At 34.6% G+C, this 15,472-nt stretch overlaps 1 protein-coding gene across 1 annotated transcript in view; it reads right to left on the reverse strand.

Moving 5' to 3' along the window:
- TMEM232 (transmembrane protein 232) overlaps positions 1 to 15,472 on the reverse strand; it is a 246,958-nt gene that overhangs the window by 187,816 nt on the left and 43,670 nt on the right. The window contains 2 exon segments of the mRNA XM_036847913.1: positions 9,097 to 9,349; positions 10,312 to 10,435. Of these exon segments, the coding sequence (XP_036703808.1) occupies positions 9,097 to 9,349; positions 10,312 to 10,435 (377 nt within the window).

Here is a 15,472-nt window from a genome sequence, read left to right on the forward strand (position 1 = left end):
GGGAAAATAAAGGTCATGAAGAACCTAGTGGCAAGACGGGAATAAAGACACAGACCTACTAGAGAATGGACTTGAGGATAGGGGGAGGGGGAGGGGTAAGATGTGACAGGGTGAGAGAGTGGCATAGACATATATACACTACCAAATGTAAAATAGATAGCTAGTGGGAAGCAGCCGCATAGCACAGGGAGATCAGCTCGGTGGTTTGTGACCACCTAGAGGGGTGGGATAGGGAGGGTGGGAGGGAGGGAGATGCAAGAGGGAAGAGATATGGGAACATATGTATATGTATAACTGATTCACTTTGTTATAAAGCAGAAACTAACACACCATTGTAATGCAATTATACTCCAATAAAGATGTTTAAAAAAAATACGTCTTTTTAAATAATGAGAATAAATGAAGCACTTACATATACAATGTATAACGATGGTGTTTAATAACAATTTTGAATTGAAAATGTCATCTCGTAATAAAATCTTATTAGAGTGTCCATTTCCTTTCCTTCATCCATTCATGTATTCAGCACTTGCTTACTGAGTGCTTACTCTGAGCAAGGCAATGTGTTAGGTAATGTAATGATGCACTAAAGACTAAAATATGTATATTCCCTGACCTAAAGAGAATGAAATTTGGTAAAATAAGCTTTGCTCAGATTGCAAGTTTCTTCACACTATCCACTCTCCCCTTCTTCCTTAGTAATATGAATCACTATTTTGAGATTGTCTCATTGACACTTAGCTAAAAACAAACAAAAACTCCCCCTTGTGTGGCCATTTGATTATAGCCAATAAGTTTACAGCTGGAAAGCTACATGATACTTTGTATTAAGAAGACTTAGTAGAAAATGGATATTATTCTTCTTCCCTTCTACACACTCAGCAGAAAAAAGTGAACCTGCCTGAGAACTTCTTAAACCCTCAAATCATCCTTAGACTGCCTATTTCTGGATTTATTTTATGTAGGAGAGAAGTAAAATTTTATTTTGTTTTATCTAATGTATTTTTTATTACATGTAGCCGAATCTACTCCTAACAAAGAACTATATAACTATTATTAAAAATACAAGCTACAATTTGGTAAATTAGAGAGGTACAAAAGAAAGTTGGAAAGAACCTGGGCCTTCAGTGTCGTTTTTGAGCCACTAAATTAACCAACCCTAAACCCTGTATCCCTTGTAAGGAAGTATGAGTTGAAAAGATGGCTTATGATCCACTCACCCCCTTTACTGGAAGGCATCTTTGGGAGAAAAAATAAGGCATGTGACCCAGGTTAATCTCTTTGTCAATGGGATCTTCAGATAAATAGACTAGCTACATTTACTAGGAGGAAGAGACTTTATCTAGAGTGCTCTTAGGACAGCCCTGGCTAAAGGATTACTATAAATAAACCTGAAATCTATAGACTGATGAGTCATGGCACCCTGGAGGAAGTTATGTAACATTTACAACTCTCCAGAAGAATAAAACAAAGATATTTAAAAGCCATCTTGATTTGGGTCTTCTGTGACTTGCAGCCTAAACCTTCCTAAAAATACAAATCTTTACCAAATGAATTGATATCAAAAGCTACATTTATTGGATAGTCTCATTAAGTTGCATAACAACCTTTCTTAAGTGCCTGAACACCATTACATTTTAGAAAAATATAATTTCATTTGAAAGACTTGCAGAATTTCTGATAATTTTTACATGATAATGAAATTAATAACTATGTTGATCACATAAAGACAGTCAAAACTGCATTAAGAGTCAAAGGAAAACAGGAATTCTTGGTAATATATCTCTTCACTGAACAATCAGGCAAAGATGTTCCAAACAAAAGATCAAGAAAAATCTTCAGAAACAAACACTAATGAGACAGCACTATATGATTTACCTGACAGAGAACTGAAAATAACTTTCATAAAGATGCTCACCAAGGTCAGGAAAACAATGCATGAACAAAGGACTTGAAAAGATGTACAAACGGTCAACAGGTAAACGAAAAAAATGTTCAATGTCAGGAATCATCAAGGAAATGCAAATCAAAACCACAATGAGATACTACCTCACACCTGTCAGGATGGCCATTATCCAAAAAAAATAAATACAGCAAGTATTCACTAAGATGGTGAGAAACTGGAACCCTTGCACATTGCTGGTGGAAATGCAACATAATGCAGGTACTACGTAAAACAGTTTGAAAGTTCCTCAAAAAGATAAAAATAGAATTACCATGTGATCCAGCAATCCCACTTGTGGCTATATATCCAAAGGGAAGGATTTCAAAGCAATATTAGCTCTTATGTTCAGTGCAGCACTGCTCACAATAACCAAGAGATAGAAACAACCTAAATGTCCATCAAGAGATAAGTGAACAAAGAAAATGTGGTATATTCCTGCAATGGAATACTATTCAGCCTTAAAAGTGAAGGAAGTTTTGCCATATGTAACAACACATATGAACCTTGGGGACATTACACGAAGCAGAGTAGGTCAGTCACAGAAAGACAAATACTGCATGATTTCACTTACATGAGGTACCTAAAATAGTCATATTCATAAAATCAAAGAGTGAAATTGTGGTTTCCAGGAGGCAAGGGAAAGGAGAAATGGGGAGTTACCAATCAACAGGCATAAAGTTTCAGTCAAGCAAGGTGAATAAGCTCCAGAGATCTGGTGTACAGCACTGTACCTATAGTCAACAATAACACATTGTACACGTAGAATTTTAAGATAGGTCTCATGTTAAGTGCTTTCCCCACAATAAAATAAATTTAAAAAGAAGAAAAAGACAAATAGATAAGATACATTTGTTTAACGGCCTTACGTATATATAATATAATCAGTACTATACTTTTAGATTTATCAACACACAGAATTGTGAATCATAAGGATTGCCTGAATTCTATGGCTAACGTGTACATGGATTATTAAAGCAGTTAAATACTTTCCATGTATAAAAACAAAACCTTATTACTGAATATTTTTATGAATAACCTTCACCAAGGTAAGAGGTATACTGAAGATTTAATAGAGTATCATTAAAAGTTTCAATTGGTTCTAAGATTCCAATTAACTTTCATTTGCTTTTTAAAAAGGAAATATTACTCTGTGCTAATGTTTTTTCCTAAGTTAAAATGAATCAAAATGAAACATACAAGGTTATTTTACAACCATGACACGTATTTCATTCACTACCGTCATTGTAGAACCAGCTTAAGAAAATAATTCTCAACAAAATGATAGGAAAAATGTCATATTTACTTTTTCCATTCATAGACGACAGTGAATGGAAAAATACTTGGCTCCCACCCGTCTTCACATCATACTATAACACTGGGATAAATTACTACAAATTCAGACAAATTTAACAACACTACAACCTTCTAGCAAACTTAACTATAAACCATATTGAAAATATGTTTTTCATTCATTACAAAAAGTTACCATAGGAACTTGGCAGTAAGCAAAGAGATGGGCGATGATGGTAGAGTGAAGAGGTGAAGTAAAAGAACCAAAGCAATTATCTTCAAATATCTGAAGGGCTTGCATGTGGGAAATGGAATAGACTTTTTGTGATTGCTTCTGGGAGGCAAAATTCAAGCAAAAGTTTGGAAAATGGGGAAGACAGATTTCATTATAATATAAGGAAGAATCTTTCACAGTGTTCGAAAGTGGAATGACCTGCTTTGGGAAATAGGGAGTTCCATATCTCTGCTGGCTGTGCGCTATTTGCAAATGGTCTAGAAGAGATTTGTGCACTGGATGAGAACTACATGACTGACAAGATTTTTACTATTCTGTGATATTTTGGGTTCTGCCATTCATTGTCTATTTCTTATACGAGACACACTAAATCAGTGTCTGCTGGTTTCTCACCAAATAGACCATTTTCAAATTTTATTTTCACAGCACAGATTTCAGATAGTTAAGTCTTGTTAAAAACTATTGTTTTATCACTATGAAAACCAAAGTAGGAACACAGAAGATAGCACTTCAAATATAGTGTACAACACAAAGCTGGGTTTCCCTCTTTGTAATGATATATATATATCTCATCTGCTGTAAAGACTAACTGGCTGGATACGTAAAGGTCTGTAACAAGTAGGAAAAGCCTTTTCCTCTGATGAGGACAACATTTTACCACCTTGTTTACAGCAAAATTTATAGGCTATGTTTTCTCAAAATATAGTGTCAGAAGTGGTTTAATAATACAGATTCCTGGACTCCACTTTTAGGATTTTCGATCCAAATTTCTAGAACAAGTCCCAGGAATTTATGTTGGAAATAAAGACCCACGTAACACAGAGTCTAAAATGCTTTTGTAAGAATCGCTGTAGGACAAAGACTGTCAGAGAGAATTTCTCAGTCATTTTTTTTTCACATTCTTCAACATGCAAATGGACAGTGTTTTTTTAAATTTCACTCAAAAGGTCAAATAACCTAGTTAGCACAGCACAATGAGGTAGTTATTAGTGCAGACTCTGAAGCCAAACTGCCTATGTTAAGTCTCACGTACCATTTACTAACTCAATTTCCTTGGACAAATAAATGCTTAGTGCCTCAGTTTTCTCATCTATCAAATGGGGATAATATGAATATCTACAATGTAGTCTTGTTGTAATGATTAATAAGTTAGGTGATGCATGTTACATGCCTAGAATAGTGCCTGACACATAGTAAGTGTTAATATTAATTACTATTATCCTCTGTTACCCATCAGGACAAAATCTGTCTCAAAATCATAATTTCAACAGAGATCAGGCAAAAATTCTGTGTTTAATTAATTTTTATCACCTTCCCTCATAGTTTTCCAGTTCAAAATTGTCTTTTCTAGGTATATGCTGCAAAGCCTTTTTTCCAATAACGATTTACTTAGGCACCTGAGTATATTCAAACCTGCCTACAGCTCAGCACCACTGAGAGGTGTATTAGTCGGCTCGGGCTGCCATAACAAAGTACCATAGACTGGAGGTCTTAACCAACAGAAATTTATTTTCTCACTGTTTTGGAGGCCGGGATGTCTAAGATTAAGGTGTTGTCTGATTGTGTATATGGTGAGGGCTCTCTTCCTGGCTTTGGGATGGCTGTCTTCTCACTGTGCCCTACACAGTGGAGAGTGAGCTCTCTGATGTCTTTCTTACAAGGACACTAATTCCATCATATCAGGGCCCCACCGCCATGACCGCATTTAATTACCTCCTTGTAGGCTCTGCCTCCAAATACAGTTACATTTGGGGGTTATGGTTTCAAACATATGAATTTTGAGGCTTGAGGGGCAGAGTTCAGTCCATAGCAGTAGGTGCATAGGATGGTCCTCCACGAAGGCAATGCTACAGGTCAGACACTTTGAGTTTCAACCAGATCTTAAATGCATAGTTGGTATTTATAAGCATATATAGAAATTCCTATTCAACCCAAAACACCAAAACTCAACACTTCCATCAGTAGCCAGAGCCCTCACTCTAGAATTAATAGACATCTGACTCTATGAAAAGTGAGTCTGGGGCTTCCCTGGTGGCGCAGTGGTTGAGAATCTGCCTGCCAATGCAGGGGACACGGGTTCGAGCCCTGGTCTGGGAAGATCCCACATGCCGTGGAGCAACTGGGCCCATGAGCCACAACTACTGAGCCTGCGCGTCTGGAGCCTGTGCTTCGCAACAAGAGAGGCCGCGATAGTGAGAGGCCCGCGCACCGCAATGAAGAGTGGCCCCCGCTTGCCACAACTAGAGAAAGCCCTCACACATAAACGAAGATCCAACACAGCCATAGAAAATAAGTAAATAAAATAAAATATAAAAAAAAAAAAAAAAAAAAAAAAGTGAGTCTGACAAAAAACCTTAGAATGAAAAAGGTACATGCTAAGTAGCCATCTATTCATCTAAATGCTTCAGGTTCTTCTCCTACATCAAATAAGATTGCCAGGAAATTATCTTCATGGAAATTATTACTTTAGTTTCCTATAACATTGCCTTCACAAAACTATGATTTAAGAGTTTCTTTATATTAAGGGCTTTATATAAAAATGGTCTATAAGAACACTGCTTGATTCATTCATGTAAAGGCTATTGTTACCATTCTTAAATGTTTTTCAGTTTTTCATTTATATCTTTATATGTAAATAAAATAGGATTCCCCAGGATACAAAGTGTACATAGGTATAAGTGTTAGGAAAAAACCCTTCCTCACTGAGGTCTCTCTCATTATAACAATATTAATTACATTAGCAACCATAACATCTATTAATATTTATTGGACCTTTACTATTCATGAGGCACTATGTCAAGTGTGTATGTTTCCATAGCTTTTTCTCACAAAAAGTCCCATGATATGAATAGTATTTTTATCTTAATTATCAGGTAAAGAAATCAAGTCAGCAAGATTAAATAATTTGACCTAGGATTTTGAGATGCAAAATACAAATCTGTGTGACTCCAGAATTTGTTCTTTCAGTCTAAATGAAAATTTGACTTACTTGAAGGGTAAAATTATGAGGAAAAAGAATTATTTTCAATTAAATAAAGAAGCACTCCAGGTTCTTTGCGTCACTTTCCAAAAAGATGGACCTATCCTCTCCAGTAATCATGCTGACAAGGCCTGCACAGATGACACTACTTTTGAAGCCATCTGTTTTCAGTGGTCTGATAGAAGTGGTGATCATTATCAATGATCAGGCATACAGAACAACCCAGACAAAGTCATTTCCCGTGTGTGGGAAAATCAACCAGTGATGCTACAAAGAATCAAGTTATAATGAATCACATCAATAAAAATTTTAAGCCCTATCATTGGGTGAAATATTTGACTATGCATGTGTATAGTCATGTAAGGTAATGGCTTTTCATGGTAGTGACTGATACAGGAAGGCCAAAAATCCTCTATGAACATGAAGAAGAGACCAAAAGCTTATGTCCAGTAGAGGTACCTTCTCTGATTCTGACAGAGATGAAGAAAATTGCAGAATTTTCTCACACTCTTGAGACATCTTTAGCAAAACAATCATTGGATAATCAACTTACTTTAAACATTCCCCACAAGAAATCACAATGATGCTTTAAGTATTGAGAGTTTCAAAATACTCAGAATTATTAATGAGGCAAATGCCACTAGCATTATTTATGGCTTGTACAAGAAGCTAATGTCAAAGAAAATGTATTGACTTTTGACTGTAGAGGAAACAACTTTGATACGTCCCTCCTCTTTACTGCAGATCAAATCTTTAAAGGTATTCCACAGCTAGAAACATCACTTTTCCCACTTGGGTTGAGAAAACATTGATAAAATACTGTTTAACTATTTGATTGCTAAGTTCAAGTATAAGCATAAGAAAAACATCAGGGAAAGCATCCATGGGATAGGGAGGGTGGGAGGGAGACGCAAGAGGAAAGGGATATGAGGATATATGTATACATATAGCTGATTCACTTTGTTATACAGCAGAAACTAACACAACATTGTAAAGCAATTATACTCCAGTAAAGATGTTAAAAAATAAATAAAGTCTTCAGGAGAAGATAAGAAACTTCAAAGAAAGATCAACAATGAGCAAATAAATGCACTGAAATCATCAACTGGCTGGAAAAAAAAAATCAGACTGTTGAGAAGGAAAAAATATTCGAGTGTCCACAGAAACATGAAACCCTATCATTGTGAGGTTTTACCAGAGATCAGGGATCATGGCCAGAGGGAGGCCAAGAGGCTTCTAGGAGGAAAGATTCTCCACATGGAGGATAATCTTCTGGACCCATCACTGAAGAAAGCAGTCTTCTTTCTGTCTTCTTTCAGAAAGAACTAATTCTACACAGCTAGGCCAAAAAACTGAAGGCCCCCAATTTTTATATGAATCTGTTTAGTGGCAGGTTAAAAATCATATGTTGAGCTGCTATACAGGAAGACTTCTGACCATTCTGAATACTTTAAAAAGTGTGAAAAGCAAGAGAAGCAATACCTCTTTACTTTATCAATACTATAAACATGGGAGAAATACAATTTATCTGCTAATGACTAAAAATTTATTTAAAATTGGCACTAATAAAAAATAAACATAATCTTCTTGAAAAGTGGGCAAAGGTCAAGCAAATTGCACTTCAAAATGATAAGTTCCAATCTACTGTTTAAACCAAAACTATATATTGAAAGTAATTTTAAAATAGCAAGCAAGTTTTTGAGAATGAAATTAATATCTGCTACTAAAGTCTTACTATTTAAAATTATCTTCAAGCATAATTTATCCCAAATCAGTGAATTACAGTTCTAAGGAAAGGCAATATCTTGCCTCCTTCCACACTTTCAAATAATCTTGCTATCATGTTTGAAATTCAGTGATTTGTTTAACTACATAATAACCCCACTATCATCATCGCCCACCTACTGTGTGCTAAATAATATGGTAGATACTGGGTTAATACAAATATAATTCAGACATGATTCTCCAATCTCAATTATCTCATAACTTAATGGAAGTGAGAGTCATACACATAAGAGACTATAATAACATAATAGACTACATGATACTCATAAAGAAGAGTTCTAGTTAACCTTAAAGGACACGTTTGAATTAATTTTGTCCCTATAGTGCCCTTTTCAAAACAAAAGTATTTTATTCTAATAGTCCCCCCATAAACAATAGTAGGAAAATGACCTTTAGTCTTGAGACACACGACAGGTACATTCTGATGGAGTATAAGATGCGAGATGCGAAGAATGTACTATAATATCTGAGTGATTAAAGAGAAATGCTCTTGGGTTGTGGGGAGAACAAGAGAAACAGTAGATGAAAATGGAGACGATGGATGAGAAGGCCTTATGGGGAAAAGAATAAAACAAACTTTATATACATTCCATAAGTTTTCCTAAGGTCATCTCTTGTTTCCAAAGAATATAATTTGAATCATACATCAACCAACTCTAGTTTACATTTCAGTTGTTTTTAAATTATTGATCAAAAATTTCCATGTTATAAAATAGACTTCCCAAATTTGTAGGAAATCCTAGTGAATTTAAAATTACCTCCCACTTCAAAATGTTAACTTTTTGTAAAATGCTTATTATTATATACAGACAGGGACATCTTAAAAATATTTCTCATCAAGTTGAAAAATAATTTACTTACAATTATCTGACATTTTTGAAGAGAAATAGTCCAAAAGACCTAAAATACTTGTTTCCCTCAATTCTGGCATTTCTTCTGATTTGTCCGTGGGTAAAATATCTTTTTGTGAACTTTTACAGTCGCAGAAACCAATTAAAGCAGCTTTTCGCAAATCAGAATTGGCCGCATACAAGCAGATTTCTGCAAGAATTGTTATGTATATGTAGACTACATTCCAGGCCCAGGAAAAATCATCGACCTTGCAGTTTTCTTCCTAAAATGAGAAAATAGCTATTAGACAATCAAAGTACGCTCTGCCATAATGAAGAACTATATACCATACTTATAAGAAATGTCTCCAAATTTCATAGAGTTGTTAAAAGACCATAATCAACTAATATTTCTAAAATGCACTCATTAAAAACAAGCTTTCCATGGGCAGATTGCATAAAACCAATTAGAACAGCTAAAAAGTATATACAGAACATCAACTTTTCAATTTCCTTAGTAGTCAATGGAACATAAATTAACCCAATGAGATACTATTTTCCATTTTATATTGCAAAAGAATCTTTTTTTTAATATAGCTCAATTCTTGTGTGTGCACTCTTATACATTTTTTCATAGTAAAGCAAGAAAGTTATGTCTTCTGGAGAGGAATCTGGACAGCCATCCTGAGAACGTTAAAAGAAAGTTCATAGTCTATCACTCAGTAATTTAATTCTATAAACCTATTCTAAAGAAATAGTCATAAATGCAGATAAAGATTTTTGGATGAGAATACCAGTTCAACATTATTTGTAATTAACTGTGAATAATGTAATTAACTGTGAATTAGAAATAAGCTCAAAGCTCAACAACAGAGAAATGGTTATCTCATCCTCACTAAAATGTAAATTTAATAATATGTAATGACAACAAAAAATTTTTAAATAGGAAACTAAACCATATATGACTATATGATCTGAAGTTTGTTAATAAAATTAAAAATCCCTCTTGTGTGAGTGCATGTCTGCATGTGAGTATAATCTACTTCTGGATCTCTGTCTACATCTATATCTATTTATACTGGGATATATGGTAAATATGCATTTACCTTTACATTTAATTAAAATTATTATTACAAAGTCATGCTCATTATAAATCCTAAATGATATACAGTTAAAATAGTGACAAAAGTAAAATTTGTTTCAATTTATGTCTTTTTGCACACCTAAATTAACAATATACTGTTACCTGATTCTGAACAGACATAACGCTTAAAAGAAAATCTCTCATTAGGTCCATGAAAGCTTTCAAACAGGCTATGTGTAATTTGGCAGCCTCCCCAAGGACCAACAAAGCCAGTGCTGAATCCAACCTGGAAATTTTATGAACAAAACAACAAAGACTTTCGTTTAAAATAATAATAAATAATTTTTTAATGAAAAAGGTAATAGGCCAGAGGAAATGACTATCCTCGATTTCTAGATACATTTATTTTCAACAAAGACTAGTATTGTTTGCCACTAGTTATGATAAAAGCTTATAGGAAAGGGCCACATTGGGCAAGATGTTGAGTTCACAGTAATGTTCTGACAAAACCCAGAGAGTAATAAATATTACAAATGATCACATTTCTTCACAGGTCCTGTATAACAAGCAATCAAGGCCTCTGGTTCTAGAGTGTCCCCCAAATCTCACAATAGGTTTTGATTTAACCTTTTACAACTGATTCCAAGGGGTGAATTTCAAGAGAGCGTTTTCTTCTCAAAAGAGAGAATAAAAAAATGGTCTTCCTAAATACTCTAAAAGTTCAGTGTTATTTGATTTTTACAAAAAATGCAATTTCTCAGAATAAAATTTATATTTCACATTAAATGGAAATCTGTCAAGATTCAAAATATTATATAACTGGGAAATCATATAAGAATTTGTTAGCCATAAGTGTACATATATTCTAACAGTTTCAGGAAATTATACATTTAATGCTATTGTTACCCAATTGAAAGAGACATAGTTTGAAAGAGAGCTAATAATAATGCAAATATAAAATTGCCTCTGACTAGAGCTACATATTGCCTTGATTTATAAGCCATTAATCAGTTAAAAAGTTAATATATTCTACAATTGTATTTGAATTTCACAACTGTGATATTTCAAGTGAGTCAAGTTCATGATCATTTTCAAAAGGAAACACCTCTAACCACAGAAATAAAGACAATTCTTTACATTTGAATGGAGCTTTACAGATCTCAATGTGCTTTCACACAAATACCTCCTTTGATCTGAACCACAATTTTTGACACATTTAAGAACTTTTTGAAATCTTTTTTTTAAATATTAGAAAATTGAGACTTAAATAGATCTGGGAGATTTGTCCAAGTTCATGTTTTAAGCTAGGTTAACTAATAACTGAAGTCTTCTCCCACCTATGGGTATTTCCTGTTTTTCAATTTTGCTTTTCTAAGCCATTATCTAAGTACATTAATATTTAACCTTAGTATTACAATGTTGCCTATTGCCCACCTAATATCATTTGTCTCCTTCCTTTGAAACTAAACCTCAATATTGTTCAAAATGGCAGAGCGCTCAGTTAATGTTGCTTCCTCAAGATGGAAACATTCTACATCTGGACTGGGAGAGTGATTACACAGGTGTACGCCATTTGTCAAAGTTCATAGATCTGTATACATAAAACGTTTGAATTTTATTATATGTAAATTATACCACAAGAAACTTAATTTTAAAAAATGACTCCCTGGACTCCTTTGGAATGGTCTTACATTCAGATTTGGTCAATGAGATACAAATGAAAGTATATTATGAAAGCCTTCCATATAAGCTATTATTTTTAAATTTAAATAACAGGTGCTTTTTTCTCCTTTGCTCATCCTTTTCCTCCTGCTTGAAATTCATACATGATACCAGAAGGTAGAGCAGCCAACCTGCAACAATGAGGATAAAAGTCACTTACTAAGAATGGAATAAAAGGAAGCTAGAAGAAGCCTGGATCTTGAGGATTCCCTTAAGCATCTGCATCAGTAATGCACTGTTTGTTATGTGCAATAAATAAAGCCCTATTTGGTATGCAATTGCAGTCAGGTTACTGTTACATTCAGATGAACTAAAACCTAGCTGATACATTTAAACATATTTACAAGCATGAAATTTAGAGTTGAAAAATCAGAGATGGAATCTTAGCTCTGCCACTGACTAGATATATGGCAAAGGGCAATGTTCATACCTTAGCTGAATCTAAATCTACTCATCTATAAAGTAAATATAGCAAAACCTACTTTTCAGAGACTATGAGATTTAAATGAAATACTCTATATAAAATGACTGGGTTCAAAAGGCTGAACTGAACTGAATTACAAAAACACTATTATTTCAAGGTCAATGGATATGAGTTCAGTAACTTTTTTTTTTTTTTTTTAATCTATGATGACTGAAGGAAAAGGTCTAGATGCTTTCCAAGATGAACAAAGGTGAGTCCTTCCCCAGAGTATTCATTGCAGAGGTTTCATGATAAGGTAAAGGAGAGGACAGTCTCAGAGTTCACAAAACTTCTTTACCATGAATATACCTCATAGTCATAAGGTTTTGTTTCTTCTGTTCCCCTTTAAGTCTGGAAACTGTACCTAACCTAGGGCACTTTCACTAAAATACAGACTGAAGAATTTCCAAAATACATCTTTACAGTGTAAAGAAGCTAACACTGTATTTAAATTACTAACCTAATTCAATTTGAAAACTTCTTTTTACATGCATTGATTTTCAGTTTTGATTTTTAACAAACTTCAATTTATAAGTATTGGTGCTTTTATTCTATTTTTGTCAAAGGCATTTTCCCGTATAGAAAATTTGCAGTCAGCAGCACTGATTGAAACAGTGTTTCTGGTGAAGCATTTCCAAGACGAAAAGACAACCCTCAGAATGGGAGAAAATATTGCAAATGAAGCAACTGACAAAGGATTAACCTCCAAAATATACAAGGAGCTCATACAGCTCAACATCAGAAAAACCAAACAACCCAATCCAAAAATGGGCAGAAGACCTAAATAGACATTTCTCCAAAGAAGATATACAGATGGCCGACAAACACATGAAAAGATGCTCAACATCACTAATCATTAGAGAAATGCAAATCAAAACTACAATGAGGCATCACCTCACACCGGTCAGAATGGCCATCATCAAAATATCTACAAACAATAAATGCTGGAAAGGGTGTGGAGAAAAGGGAACAATGTTGTGTTAGCTTTTAAAGTTAATGTGAATCACTGCACACAGCTAAACAGTACCAGACCTGGACTGGACTTCAGCTATCCTGACTGTGGTCCAGCGTTCCTTCTCTACGTATATAAATGAACTAACGTATAATAACCAGGGGCTTCATAAAAAGATATCTGTCTGCACACCACCTTATAAAAAGGTTAGAAACATCAGCATTCAGAACAGTTTTCCTAGGTTCTCCTTACTCCTCTATATCTGTTTCCTCTATGACCAAATTATTATTTTAAAAGATAGAATTAAAATGTCTCCAAGTTGCAACTCTTACATAGGGTTACTTGAAACTTTCGATAGATATTTCGGAAAACACTGACAATGTCAAAAATCCACACAATCCCGAAGACTGAGAATGAAACAGATGTCACTATCTTACAGGGAATTTCCTGTAAGATATAAACCATAGAATTGATAGAGCTGGATTAAGAACAGCAAGAAGGAGTAGCCACATGCCACTTCAAGAAACACAGCAGCCTTGTTTCCCAAAAGAAGGTTAAAAGAAAAAAAGTAAAGAAAAAATTATCTCTACTGTCTACCATGTTTTTCATAGAATTAAGTAAAGTAGAGCCAATCCTTAACTTTGGGGTACTGAATTTTTAAGGAGCCAGAGTATTATCTCTGTGCTTTTTATCCTCATCTCTCCATACTTATTCAGAGATAGCAACTTCCAGATGACAAAAGGATAGAAAACAGTGCTTGTGGGGATATGTGTGTAGGAAAAGGGGCCACGGAGTGGGGAGGAGGAGTGCTGTAATGGGAATGCTGGAGTGCATTTTCTCCTCACAAGATAAATAAAAGAATAGGGAGAATGCAGGAAGTTCCCTATGATACTGCATGTGGAGTGTTGTAGCTTTTAACCTCTGTAATGTATGTTATGAACACAAACCTCTTATTTTAAAAATGACAAGTTTATATAAATTTTCCCTAGTTCTGAGGTAAGTAAAATAGAAAATGGAGGAGGGGGCCCTACATGAGACCAGTGAAAAATATATTATAGCAAGGGCTAAAGAGAATATCAGTCTGAATACTAAGAGAAGATCATACCTCTGAAAGTAATTTCTTCCAGGAGCCAGAAGACATTTTTACAAGACTCTTAAGCATCTTTAATAAAGCCCAGGAAGAACAAACAACAAACAAAAGCCTTGATACTGAGATGAAAGGTGGTATAATAAGAAAACAAGAGGGTGCAGGAAATTAAAATTACAGAAATCTAATTCAAATTCATAACGAAGGAAGTTGACTGCAAAAAAATGACACTTGGAAGGGAACAAACTTGAACAATTCTTCAATAATTTAGAGGAAGACAACCACTGGCAAAGTGAGATCCATTACTATCTAATTCCTTTTGAAACAACCAAACATAAAATAAAGAAAAATAAACCCATAGTACCACAAAAAAAAGAAAGAAATTTTAAGGGTTTTAAAACTATGAAGAAAATGTAATCTAAATGAAGGCAAACTTTTCCAATGCCAAGAAGCCCAAAGTTTGATTTAAAATGTAATGCAGGCATATATGGGTTTTCCACCACCATGTAAGAAAAACCCTAAGCACAGAGAGGCAGGAGTTGGGAACACGTGAACCATGAGCAATCAATGGAAATTCTGCATGAAATGTGGCCCAGTAGCCACAGCATTTGTGCACAGCTTCACACACTGGGGGCTTCTCTCTAAGTAAAGCAGAGGATTTGCCCCAGCAGCTTCCTAAGACGGTCAGTGAGACATAAGAGGAAGCATCTATCTCCTAGCTACCAAATCACAAAGGTGTTCCTAAAAAATTCTGGATTGAAAATAAAACAGATAAAAAGGGGGCAGACTGGCTTTGAACATCTCATAATAACTAAAAGGTAGGAAACAGCATAGCAACATTTAGAGATTTAAAGAGGGGAATTAAAAATCTATGAGCATAGAAGCCTATTTCCAGACAAAATGTACTTAAACTTTTTAGGGGGAAAAATGGTGACAAATGTTATATTCAGCCAAGGGTCATATGTAATCAAGGGCTTGCCTAATGAAATAGGTCACCTATGTCCATGCTTAGAAATTTACTCAAGCCAGCCAAGAAAGGAATAGTATTTAACAGCTTAAGAATGGAAAATCCTAGTGTTAAATGGATGACAGTGAGTGG

This window comes from Balaenoptera musculus, chromosome 3 (genome assembly GCF_009873245.2).
Source record: "Balaenoptera musculus isolate JJ_BM4_2016_0621 chromosome 3, mBalMus1.pri.v3, whole genome shotgun sequence".
Classification (NCBI taxonomy): Eukaryota; Metazoa; Chordata; class Mammalia; order Artiodactyla; family Balaenopteridae; genus Balaenoptera; species Balaenoptera musculus.